This window comes from Lactuca sativa, chromosome 2 (genome assembly GCF_002870075.4).
Source record: "Lactuca sativa cultivar Salinas chromosome 2, Lsat_Salinas_v11, whole genome shotgun sequence".
NCBI lineage: Eukaryota > Viridiplantae > Streptophyta > Magnoliopsida > Asterales > Asteraceae > Lactuca > Lactuca sativa.
In genome coordinates, this window is record NC_056624.2 from 187297853 (window position 1) to 187310490 (window position 12638).

The 12638-nt window shown below is 35.0% G+C and overlaps 2 protein-coding genes across 3 annotated transcripts; one reads left to right on the forward strand and one right to left on the reverse strand.

The window, feature by feature from the left end:
• Positions 1–5153: 5153 nt before the first annotated feature.
• Positions 5154–7348, forward strand: LOC111889282 (thymidylate kinase). 2 transcript variants are annotated; one of them, XM_023885420.2, is made up of 7 exons: positions 5154–5358; positions 5999–6050; positions 6168–6497; positions 6560–6671; positions 6756–6815; positions 6894–6998; positions 7088–7348. In XM_023885420.2, exons 2-7 carry the CDS (start codon positions 6016–6018, stop codon positions 7202–7204), a joined length of 759 nt encoding a protein of 252 aa, XP_023741188.1. In that variant the 5' UTR covers positions 5154–5358; positions 5999–6015; the 3' UTR covers positions 7205–7348. The 2 variants fall into 2 exon arrangements, with proteins under 2 accessions (XP_023741188.1, XP_023741192.1); XM_023885424.2 differs by lacking the exon at positions 5999–6050 and having other exon boundaries at positions 5158–5358.
• A 3662-nt stretch (positions 7349–11010) lies between these two features.
• On the reverse strand, positions 11011–12151 carry LOC111889274 (uncharacterized). The gene has a single exon (XM_023885413.3). The coding sequence runs from the start codon at positions 11919–11921 to the stop codon at positions 11019–11021; it is 903 nt and encodes a 300-aa protein (XP_023741181.1). The 5' UTR covers positions 11922–12151; the 3' UTR covers positions 11011–11018.
• Positions 12152–12638: the final 487 nt, after the last annotated feature.

Consider the following 12638-nt stretch of genomic DNA (forward strand, 5'->3'; position numbering starts at 1 on the left):
CGACATCGATTTCATCCTCCTTTAGCTCAAGGAAGGGAAAAATCATGCGATGTATTTTCTAGCCTATTTCACAGTCTAAATACAGTTGTGTAATGTTAGTATAAAGTCTTTTTGCAATCAAACAAAAAACATTTCTTTATTTTAACAACTTAAGATTGTCTCTTTGCAAATAGATATTTTCATCCTTAGACTTAACCAACTCCAACTCCTTTTGCTCAATCCACATTCTTCGCTCCTCACTCTTGGATGACACCCTGCTCATTTGGTTAGTCAGATTAGAATTCGTGACTCGTGTTTGAGTTAAACAACTATCTAGATTTGAAATTCTTGAATTCAAGTTATTTAATTCTTTTTCATATGATGTTTGTGGAATTTTAAACGAAACAAAAATAGATTGTACCTTCTTGATCAGTTCATCAAGTTCACTGATCTGCACACTGAGAGGCTTCGTTGTAAAGCACACATCCTCTAGCTCCTGAGCCACTTCGTTTCCACCATCATTGTTATATCCCCTCATCTGGGATACATCTGTCACCATCAAACATCTTCCACTAGCATCACCACTCTTCGCCACATAAGCCTTTCCATGAGTAGGCTTTCTCACTTCATCATCTTCTGAGTCGGTCGACCACACCTGTACACCACCAAACTCATCATCATCTACCGAACCCTGCACAATTAGAGCATTCATAGAGGGATTAGTGGCAGCTTTCTTCCTTTTAATATCCTCCAGTTTTTTTTGGAGACTTGCTTCTTCATCCTTCTCCTCATCTTTCTCTGCCATTTTCTTCAACACGGAATATTTTGCGTAGTGATTTTTCTCTCCACAGTAAAAAAAGCTAACACCAGAATCAGCTTCACCCTTCGCTTCTTTATTTGGTTCTTCAACCTTCGGCTCCTCTTTCGCTTTTTTAGAGCTGTAGCTTCCCTGCCAATTACGGTTCTTGTTGGTAGGGAACTTCTTCTTGATGAACCTCCTAGGATTTGACACCATCATTGCATAATCTTCAGATGTCAGATCGTAGTCTCCCAGATTCAGATCTTCTTCTTCTTCTGCTGCGCTCTTACCTTTAGACATAAGGGCCAAAGACCCCAAGTTTGAAACCACGCTCTTCTCTGCAGCACAATCTTTTCCTGGGATTTTAGAATTCCCACAAGTTTCGCTAAAGAATATGATTTGAACTGCTCATGTGCTTTAACCGTCGACACAACTGCTCTCCATTCAGGTCTTAGGCCATTTAAGAAAGTGACCTTTTATTCGATGAGCTTTCTTTCTATGTCATGTTTGATTATCTTACTGAGAAGATGATTGAACCGATCGAACGTTTGTGTAACAACCTCCTCTGGCTTCTGCTTGAACTCTCCAAATTATGAGAGAAGTAAGGTCTGAATCGAGTGCTCCAGATCTTCATCTGTGGAATACACCTCTCGTAGCCGATCCCAGATTTCCTTTGCTGTACCACATGAACTTACTAACCGAAACATGTCGGATTGAAGGGAGAATCGAATTAGTCTCAATGCCTTAATGTTGCACTGGAACTTCTCCTTTTCGTCCTGAGCGACGTCCTTTACATCTTTTAATAGATCATTGTACTCCTTCTGAGTTTTAATGATTCTTGAAGTGCTTGAGTGAGCGAAGGGGCCAACTGTGATTGCTTCCCATATCAGATATCCGTTATCTTCCGATCCAATAACGTAATCTTCAAAATGGTGCGTCCATACTTCATAGTCTTGAGTGTAGAGGATTGGGATCTTGGTTGTTGATTCGATGCTGTTAGAGATGTTGATGGGGTTGGATTGAGAATCGTCCATGCTTGATCGTTTAACCTGTTATAAGATCAGACTTTGTAATACGTAATATCAGGGCAAAATTAATAATTAATGAGACACGTCAATTATGGAGTGACGGTTCAATAAAGATCAATGAATGCGGAATGAGCCCTAATCACTTCTTTGACAGAAGAGATGTGTATGAATTACACAGCCTCCCGCTCTGATACCAATTGATGAGTTGAAAAACTCTTTGATCGTTTAGATCTTACACAGATTAATCAAAATAATGCAAACAAAATAACAAACAAGAGAATGAATCAATAATGAGCTGAATGATTCAATAGATTCACGCCTCAACAGAGCTCGATGAAGAAGTTCCATTATAGAGGCTTTTAGGGTTACAATCAATAAAACAATGATCGCTTTGAATGATCGACTAAACAGCTACGTACAAAGATGCATGCAAGCATCTATAAATACTAAACCCTAATAATTAAATCATGGATGGTCAGACCCAATCCGATACAAAACTGGGCTAAGGACCGAGCCCAAGACGCAACACATAATGGACCCAACAGGGTGTCCTCATAAAATGCCTTGAGATAGTCAAGGACCAGTATAAGTTCCATTCGTAGAGGCAAATTGAGTAGTAAAACAATAGATGTTGAACTGCTTTATATTAGATCTATAAAGAGGTTAGATGGACCTTATTCCCTTCTAACAAAATGAATTTGTTTGAATGACTTGGTGAATAAACACCATACTAGAATTTATAATCGATGGACGGGTTAGGGAGAAAGAGAGGGAAGGGAAAGCGACAATGGGGGAAGGGGATTTGGATACTTACCGAAGTGACGACAATGAGGAGGGTGGGGAGGGGAAGAGACGGGGGTAGCAATGTTAAACGAGAAGAAGCAATAAGGTAAAATAAATTATAAAATGGTAATATATTTATTTTAAACTAACTAGGACCAAAACCGCAAAATTCAAAACCAAAATCATGTTTTGTATCAACTTTTGGAAAGTTCGATTGAAACTGTGAATTTAATCAAACTATAGGAACCTTTTTTAATTTTTAATTTTGTTTTAACCTTCGTTTAAAAAATCTATAAAAACAATAATGGAAAATTTTTCTCTTTATATATTTTTTTAGTTTTCAATCATTATGATAAGTCCCATAATTATGCAACCATTTGTAATAACTATTATATACAAAAAAAGGAACATCAATCAAATTTAGATTCATAAATAAGAGTAAATTACATGAATGGTCTCCTTTGGTTTGTGGTAATTTACGCGTTTGATCCTAGCTTATTTTTTTAACTCGAAGATTCTTACTGTTTGTTTTTGTTACGCGTTTGGTTCCTGTCTTATCTAAAAAGACTATTATTTAAATAAAAAAAATGGTGGGGTAGTTAAGGTAAGGTGAGAGGGGTGGGGTTGGAGGTGTGTTTATTTAAATAAGTTAAAAAATCAAGGGCAAAATAATATTTTTAGGTAAGACAGAGACCAAACACGTAACAAAAACAAACAACAAGGACCTTCTGAATTAAAAAAATAAGTTAGAGATCAAATGCGCAAGTTACTCTAAACCATAAGGATCATTCGTGTAATTTACTCCATAAATAAGTTGGTAATTTTCTTTTGAAGAAACTTCAAAAATGGTCCCTATGGCTTTCGAAAATATCAAGTTTAGTCCCTAAGTTCAAAAAACCTTACAGATGGTCCCTGTGGTTTCAAAACTTTTAATGCTTAGTCCTTCTGCCTAACTCCGTCAACTTTCTACCGTTAAGTGGGGGGTATTTTCGTCATTTAAATACCCGGGGACCATTTATGAGGCTTTCTCTTATTATCTTAACTTTTTTATTAAAAAAAAGAAAAGAAAAAATGAAATAAATTCTCTCTCTCTCTCTCTCTCTCTCTCTCTCTCACACACTCTTGTTAAGAGGCATCACCCCAAACATCCTCTATTATTGTTTTGCTCGACCCCTGCTTTCCCCGAAGCCACAACTCCGGTGAGATAAGCTAACAGTCGAGGAAAAGAGCCCATCGGAAAAACCGGTTGTCCACCTCTCCAGCTCCCCTCCATGGCTTTTTGTGTAATGTTGTAGAGAGTCGATATGCACATTTGGGTTTACAATTTGTACAACAATCCAATCAAAAAACAACATTTTAGAAAATGATTATTCTTTGGATCAATCTGCCGAACAGTTGGTGTGTGCAACAAAAGTCAATAAATTTTCATGTCAAATTCAGCTCGTGTAGCCATAATTATTGAGAGTGCACTTTCATCAGTCCCCGTTTTCTCAATTGCTAGCCTTAACATTTTCTCAAAGTATTTCATAGGATACATCAATCCCTTTATTGTTGCCCTTAAAATTGCTAACAACTCGTTAATAAGTCAGTGTTCATACCTTGTTAATATCTTGTCCAAATTCATTCTTGTAATGATTCAAATTCATTATGGATACTCAGTTTTATCCAAATCATACGACATCGCACAGGATTTCGGAAGTCGAATTTGATGTGGCGAGGTGTTTGAGTATTGGATTCTTCCGGACCACAAAGCTCCGGCGAAGATGTGAGCATTGATTTCACATCCCATTTTCTGAAACACGATCTTTCTTCCTTGTGTATTTTGTTGCTTGCCCAAATTTGGACATATACAATAACAGAATATGAAATTATGAATGAGTTTGGTTACCGGAATTTGGGAATTCCATTCCATGACTAGGTTTACTTACGATGGGGGAATCAGACATGGAATAGCCACAAGGACTAACGAGAAGGATAACGCCGGAAACATCCGAGTGACTGCCGAAATAATAATAAGCTTAGTGGAAGAGGTGGTTGGAGGTGCTCTCCAGTATGACTGTTTTAATCCGGTATTCAAAGGTGCAAGCAACGACAATGGGGGAGAGAGAGTGGCCGTTTGTGGTGGTTCACGACGGTGGGGGTCATCGGTGGGTGGCCAACCCTTGGCTGTCCCTGTTTCTTTCTTCGTTTTTGTGCAGTAGATTGACAGGAGGGAGAGAAAAGGAGGTGAGGTGGTGATGACCCTCTAATAAGGCAAAACCTCATAAATGGTCCCTGTGCTAGTGAAATGACAGAAATGCCCTTCACTTAACGGCTAAAAGCTGACGGAGTTAGGCGAAAGGACCAAATGTTAAAAGTTTTGAAACCACATGGATCATCTGTGATGTTTTTTGAACTTAGGGACTAAACTTGATATTTTCGAAAACCAGAAGGACTATTTTTGAAGTTTTGTCTTTTTTTTTTTTTTTTTTTTTTTTTTATTCAATAACAAAAACCAAAAGTAACCAATCAACAATTGTGGAAATGCTTTAAAGAAATGAGAATGAGATGATCAAAATTAGGCGCGTTGGTTCTTAAAGTACAAGACTGACAGAAGAAGACAGAAGTTGGCGCCATCCCCAATTTTCTCAACCTCCGTCTTTAAAATTTTCAAATCTCCCTCGAAAATGCTTTAAGTTTCAAACTCGTGCCTTTCTTGATTCTTACGATTGGTATGGTCTGCTCTGCTCTTTCATCTCTCTAATCCAAACTCCAATTTCCTTTGTCCAGGTAACCACACCACTAATCTCTTCATTAGTTTCTATGTACTTATTTCTTGTTCAGACATGCAACAGTGTGTGTGGCCGAATTGTTTTGATCGTCAACTACTATTTCGGTTAATTTGTTGATCTGACTTTATATGTTCGTTTAGTTTAGTTTAGTTTAGTCTAGTTTGAGAGAGGGATTATTCCTTCGATTCAATTGGTAATAAGATTTGGGCTACAACACTTGCATATCATTTCTCATAGTACCATTCTCGGATCTTATCATATTGATGCTTAAGAAATTGGTGTTTCACCTGGTTAAATAAATAGCAACCACCAGGTGTTCGACAAAATGTCACAAAGAAACATATCTGTTATTATCATCTAACTACATTACATACTTTGTTTAATTGATGCAAGTAAAATTTATGAGATTTACAAAATTGAGAATGAATTACTTGGTAAAATTGTAGTTATTTGCACTCAAACACATGTATTCACTTCAATAGGTCACAGGTAATCTGTAGTCAAGTTTAACATACTGAACCTGTTGCGTGATGTATGTCTCAGTTTACAAGCTATGCTTACTTTATGTTCATTCAAAAAGTATAATTTCTATCCTTTTTTTGTTATCTGAAGATGATTTTTTAAATATTTAACTTCAGTTAAGAGGTTGAAGAACATGCATGCTTGCCATTTCACTCTGTCTAAGTTTTTGTAAGTTGATATATCTTATTAGTTTATACTTATGCATCATGAGGTTAAGACGTGCAAAAACGCTAAATGATAAAAAAAATATATGGATTCCAACTAAACAAAAATTTTTCACTGTAGAAATTTTGGAGCTGTAACTGTACAACGATCATTAAACCTCCGGTTTTCACTCAAGTGTTCTTCCCAAAAAGTTGACATGGAAAGTACTGGGCAAAGTGATGCAAGAGGTGCTCTTATTGTTCTAGAAGGTTTGGATCGAAGTGGGAAGACCTCACAGTCTGCAAGGCTTCTTTCACACTTGAATAGTCTTGGGTATCCTGTAGAATCATGGCGGTTTCCAGATAGAGATACTGCAGTGGGGAAAATGATTTCTTCTTATCTTACCAATCAATCTCAGTTGGATGACCACACAATTCATCTACTCTTCAGTGCAAATCGTTGGGAGAAAAGGTTGTGTTTGCTTTCATGGTGCATCTGAAACGATTCTTGATTTGATTGTTGTTCTTATACAGATCATTGATGGAGGCTAAGCTTAAAAGTGGGACTTCCCTCATTGTTGATCGGTATTCTTATTCAGGTGTGGCTTTCTCATCTGCCAAAGGACTTGATATCGAATGGTGTAAGGTCAGATTCATAGGCTTAAATACTTAATCCTATTTTCCAAGTTGCTAGTGATTTTTGAAACACACTGTTGTTGTGGTGGTGCAGGCTCCTGAGGTAGGACTGCTGGCACCTGATCTGGTTATGTACCTCAACATACCTCCGGAAGTAATTTTTATTTTTTAAATTTTTTTATGGATGGGTTTTTGTTTGGCAATATGTTTATGGTATGATGGGATTTTGTAGAAAGCTGCTGAAAGAGGTGGTTATGGAGGCGAGAGATATGAGCAGCTGGAGTTTCAGAAGAATGTTGGCAAGTATTATGAGATGCTTAGTGATCCATCTTGGAAGGTAACAAAAAAATTGTTTTAAAATTAAGGCTTTTGTTGTTTCACATTTGAATTTGATTCTGATGTACATGGTCATGATTTTCATAACAGATAATCGATGCATGCCTCCCTTTGGAAGATGTTGAGAAACAGATGACGGAGATTGTTTTAGATTGTGTAGTCTCTTGCCAAAAAGGGAAACCACTTACTCACCTCTGGTTGTCGTAGTAATTTCATTTATGCCATGGGAAATGTGTGTTGAATAATCATATATGACTAGTCGCTGCTACATCATTTATCTTGTCTAATTTCTTTCAAATTATGAGCTGTCATGTTTTAAATTTTAAATGATTCGAAAGTTATCGGTTTCCACTTTGAAGCTATCGTATACTTGATCTGTTTTTATGGCCAGGGAATGAGAACCTAGAGAGAGTCTTCGTATATTGAATGATCCCATGGTCACACCTACTGATAGTGACAGTGGTGGTACGTGGTGTATCTTTAATTATTCACGTATGACATCTGTCAAATATACAACACAGGATCCTATTCCTTTCCCTTTCAATTAAGTAAGGGCCCACATTTACTTTTTCAGATGTTTCAAGATGGCTACATCTGTCCCTCATCTATACTGGGTATATATTTCTTACTTTATACTTGTTCAACATCAAGTACATAAAGTAAATAAAATGGGTTATGATATAATGACTTACGTCAGGTAGGTTGTGTCAAAAGCTAAGGTTTTAGGTAGGTTGTGTCAAAAGCAAGGCTTTGAAAATCGGACCGGAGACCGAATCGGTTGTCTTATTGGTTCGATGGTTCAAGTGGTCCAACCGGTCAGATCGGTCTTAACAACCGGAAAAATCGGATGATGTCATAACTATATTTAATTATATAAAAAATACAAAAAATGAAAAAAAATAAATATTTTTTAAAATTTCTGGTTTTAACCGGTTCAACCGGATTGGTTTTTATTGGTTTTCACCGATTCACACGAATACCGGTTTTTTGGTCTTTAAGAATCGGATCTGGGACCGGTTCCCGGTTGAACCGGTCTAACCGGTCGGTCCGGTCCAGTTTTCAAAACATGGGTCAAAAGCTAAGGTTTTAAATAGCTTTGCTATGACTTCAATGTTTGTATTTGCTTTAACAAAATGTCATCTTAAAATAATTATGTATATAAAAATAAATACCAATAGAATATATATATATATATATATATATATATATATATATATATATATAATTGTTATCTCATACCTTACAAACAATATGGTTTGTCACGGTTCGTAGAAGTTTAAGATTTAATATTTTAAGACTTAACATTCTCGTTAAATAATATCTAATGTTATTTAGAAACTTAAAAATATCAAAAAAAAAAAAAAAAAAAGGCTTGAGTTGCATATTACTCATGCGTTTTTTGTTGCTGGAAAAAGAATTCCAATATTTATACATGTAAACTGGCGGGCCAAGCTGGGATTTAGGGTATGCATCTCTATTATTGGAGTATTGAATTGAATGGTTAAGTTATATTATGACTTAAAAATGACCAACTCATCATTCCACTAACACTAATTTATAATAAATTAATTTCTTTAACAATTATTTTTTTTCAATAGTTTTTTTTTCTTAAAAAATATTTAACTAATTTATTATCATCTATTTAAAATGTTCTATTAAACCTTTTTAGTTAATTAGTTATTTTCTCAACAAAATTTCACAACAAACAAAAATATAAATACAACTATGTCAGATTTTTATTTTATATACATTCAAAAAAATTTATTAGGTCATAGTTATAAAAATAAAAAATAAAGATTGAAAATATTATATAATCGATATAAAACTTATGCCTCATGAATGAATTATTATTATTTTTGTAGTAGAAACAATTAATTAGTAAAGAAATAAATATCTAAAACTAAAACATAATTAAGGGATAAAATAAAATATAATTAAAGAATAAAAGATTAGATGAACTAAGTATAAAAATATATTAACCATTTAACATACGTTGAATGATCAATAATAATAAATCGCATGTTCATATAATTTTAAGTATCTAATAAAAAAGACAAATACTAATAAGCTAAAAAAAAGCTTTCATCATCGAAAACGTTCTTAAAACAAAGTTAGGGAGATATTTTCAATCAATGTTACCTAAACAAGTGTCCAGATGTGACAACCTCAATCTCTGTGATCTTATCAAATCAAAACTATGGATAAGTGATCCTTGTTTATTTATTTGTTAGGTAAACATATATGTTTATACATATCTATCTCTCTTAACCAAGTTATGTAACTTCTATATAAAACATACAAGCATGATCAATGATGTACACTTACTTTGTGTAAAGACTGAAGTGATAATTCACGTGGAGGGTAACCACTTATTTATAAAATAACTTCCTCAACAAACATAATTTAGATGTAACTTATATAAGATCAGTCATAGTAGATAAATCAGTTTATGCATAAAAATACATCATCATATACTATTCTATTTTCTATCAAGTCTGTATGCATAAAATAGTTTGTTATATTATTATAAGACATTATGACTTTTAACTTTTAAGTTGAGTGTTTGGCGATCTTGAAATGTGTTAATTTATGAACTTAGTAAAACAATCCCTTAGTTATTATCGAAAACGATTAAATAAGCAACAATTAAATGTTATTTTTTGATGAATCATACTATGTGATGACATGTGAAAACGATGTGATGTTATAGTAATGAGAGGGGAATACTAGGGAGAAGTAAATATATAAGAAATCAAATCCAAATGGCATACTTACTCTAGAGGTGTTCATTAAAGCATAAAAAAGAAATACTAAGAAAATCTGGAACCAATGATCATTGGATTTTAAAGACATCAATGGTGTTCAGTTTGGTCAAATGACACTCCTTTCTAAATTTTTTGTGTATTATTCTCTTAATTTCTCAAATTAAATTTCTAACTTTATAATGATAGCTTTATCGCTATCTCTTTACCACCTAGCACTAGTCTTTTTATGTCTCATAACTATAAAATGTACTAAACGATCGATTTCATATATATATATATATATATGTAGTTGCTTCTTCTGTTAATAACAAATGGTAAATATGTCACAAAGAGAAAAGTCTTCATGGCTCATGCCCCCGACCATGACCAAAATTTTCATACTTGTGTCCTCTCATGTTTCTCAGGTATGTTCATTCTAGCTAGCTGTATAGTTTTAGCCGGTTATATATAACTCATATCTAAAGTCATATATACATGCTTAAATGCTTTCTTTTTCCTTACTTCTGAATTTGTTTCATATATATATATATATATATATATATATATATATATATATATATATATATATATATATATATATATATATATATATATACACAAAATAATGGTGTCAAGGGAGTCTAATTAATTTCTTCATATGATTATTGCACATTAAAACAAAACTACTTGCTGTCAAAAACAAATCATCATAAATATTTTATGTACTGTATATATTGTAACTTGTATATGGATACACTTCAGGTAATGATATCAAATCTTGCATATATATTAATTCTTTATCATATAAAGCCATATATTACATTAATTAGCAAGATAAAGGTCAGCAAAGAAAGAAATGCAACTTAATATATCTTAACATATATATGAAATCTCCAGTTTTGAGATTGACATTGAGATCATAAATACTATATTTAATTGAAGCTTGAACAAAGCAGCCAGTTTGTTCTTAACCTTGTTACAGATTTTATACTGTAGCTGACAATAATCCGTGATTCAATTATTATCATATGCAGATATATATAAAGAAAATATTGAACACAATCAATCGTTGAAAACTCATAGATTGAGCAATTTTCAGCAACGATGGGTTAAGTTGGATCAACATATCTGTAGAAGTTGATACGGATAGCAACCGAGTTCAATATTTTCTCATGGTATATGCATCTCTCTGATCTATATACTTGATTATGGAGGTATGGTATAAAGTTTTAATTCGATTGATCAAGTTACCTTTTGATTTTGATCGAATTAGTTAATTAATTCAATGGCCCCAAACTCAAGGCAGATTTGACATCCAGCCGCCATGCAAAGCCACCGGAATCCATCTTGCAGACGTCGCAGGGCACCACCATCTGCGTCTTCTTCTCAGATAATCGGTATACAATTCTGACTCTGCATGAGAAAGCTGGCAGGTATTTTACCACCATGGATTTTTCCACTTTTACCCCCAGCCACACCGCCACCTCTGTCGCCGGTGCTCGACCTTCTGAATTCAGATCCAGCATCCTCCGGTATGCCGGATTCACCCACAGGACCTCATCGAAACTGTTCGATATGAAACCTGGACAGCTATCACTCTCTAGATTCTTCCATATCTCTTCATCCGTGTAGCCTAACAACCTCCGATCCTCACACGTACCGGTAACCGATTCCAGAGTGATCCAAGACTCCACTACCTTCCTTTGCTGCATCGCCATCGCCAGATCTACGCCATGCAGATCTGATGACAATTGCTTCGACGGAGCAGAATCAATTAAATTATTCATAAAACCTTTTCTGTTGTTACCAGGTAAATCGAAACTGATCCAGTTGGAAACGTTCTGCAACGGATCTGAAACAACAAGCTCATTTCCTTTGGAATCCTCGAGCATCGCAACAGCTTTCTCCAAATCGAACCAGCTGCTTTTGTTATCGTTTATCGTCAAACTACACCCAGTCGCGTTACTCTTCCTCTTCTTCACTCTCACGTACTTCCTCTTCACTCTCTTCCTCTTAAGCATCCCATCCTTCGTCCGTAACGACTGACCGGAACTCTCAGCAGTAACCGGCCTCGGAGCGATCGGACGGTACTTCAACATGATCTGGTCGATAATCAGATTATCCTTGCCACCGGCGGTGGCGACGCATCGGGAGTCAACGCGCCTCTTTCCACCATCCATACCTACCTTCCGAGCTTTATCTCTTCATCTATATTCTCTCTCTCTAGAAAAGAAACCGGAAATAATCCCGGGCGGAGGGCAATCATGATGGATTAAGATGAAAATCGGTCGCCGGTTACACGTGTCTAAGGCAACAAATAGCATCAGGAGGCCGTGATTGGTTGTTAGAGATTATTGTTGGGTCCCACAACCAAAAAGAAGCGTGTGAGTGAGCTGATTGGCTGGCGAACAGTAGAACAACACGTACCGGAGAGCACTTCCCCATAAAATAAGGACACGTATATGCTTTGCCATGAAACAAAGCGGTAAGTGCTTCTTTGTCAGACAAGAGACGCGTGTCCCCTATCACTATATTTCAAATCCTTTTTTTATCTGTTGTACGCGCCCGATAAGGAGCGTGTGACGTGTGGATATATTTATTTATTCAAAATTTACGCCTTGTTTAAGTCACAGTTGATATTATATGAATATATATGAAGTATAAAACTGTAAATAAAACAAATGGCTACTCTAAAAATTATGAATATCGTTTTTGAAACAAATTATATTATATTAGATATTCTTTGGACAAGTATCTTCCATGGGTTTTGTTTAAACATCTTTTAATGTGGACCGTTACATATATGTAGGTTATCGTTTTATTATTATTATCTTTTTTAGAAACATTAGAAGTTTAACTACAATATCAAATTCTACTATAATCTTTCCGAAGCAAAT

Excerpts from the sequence above, each read along its gene's own strand:
- LOC111889282 (XM_023885420.2), top strand. The coding sequence starts at position 6,016 with ATGCATGCTTGCCATTTCACTCTGTCTAAGTTTTT. Across the intron at positions 6,498-6,559 it reads GCAAATCGTTGGGAGAAAAG|ATCATTGATGGAGGCTAAGC; the intron begins GTTGTGTTTGCT and ends GTTCTTATACAG. Across the intron at positions 6,672-6,755 it reads TTGATATCGAATGGTGTAAG|GCTCCTGAGGTAGGACTGCT; the intron begins GTCAGATTCATA and ends GTGGTGGTGCAG.
- LOC111889274 (XM_023885413.3), bottom strand. The coding sequence starts at position 11,921 with ATGGATGGTGGAAAGAGGCGCGTTGACTCCCGATGCGTCGCCACCGCC.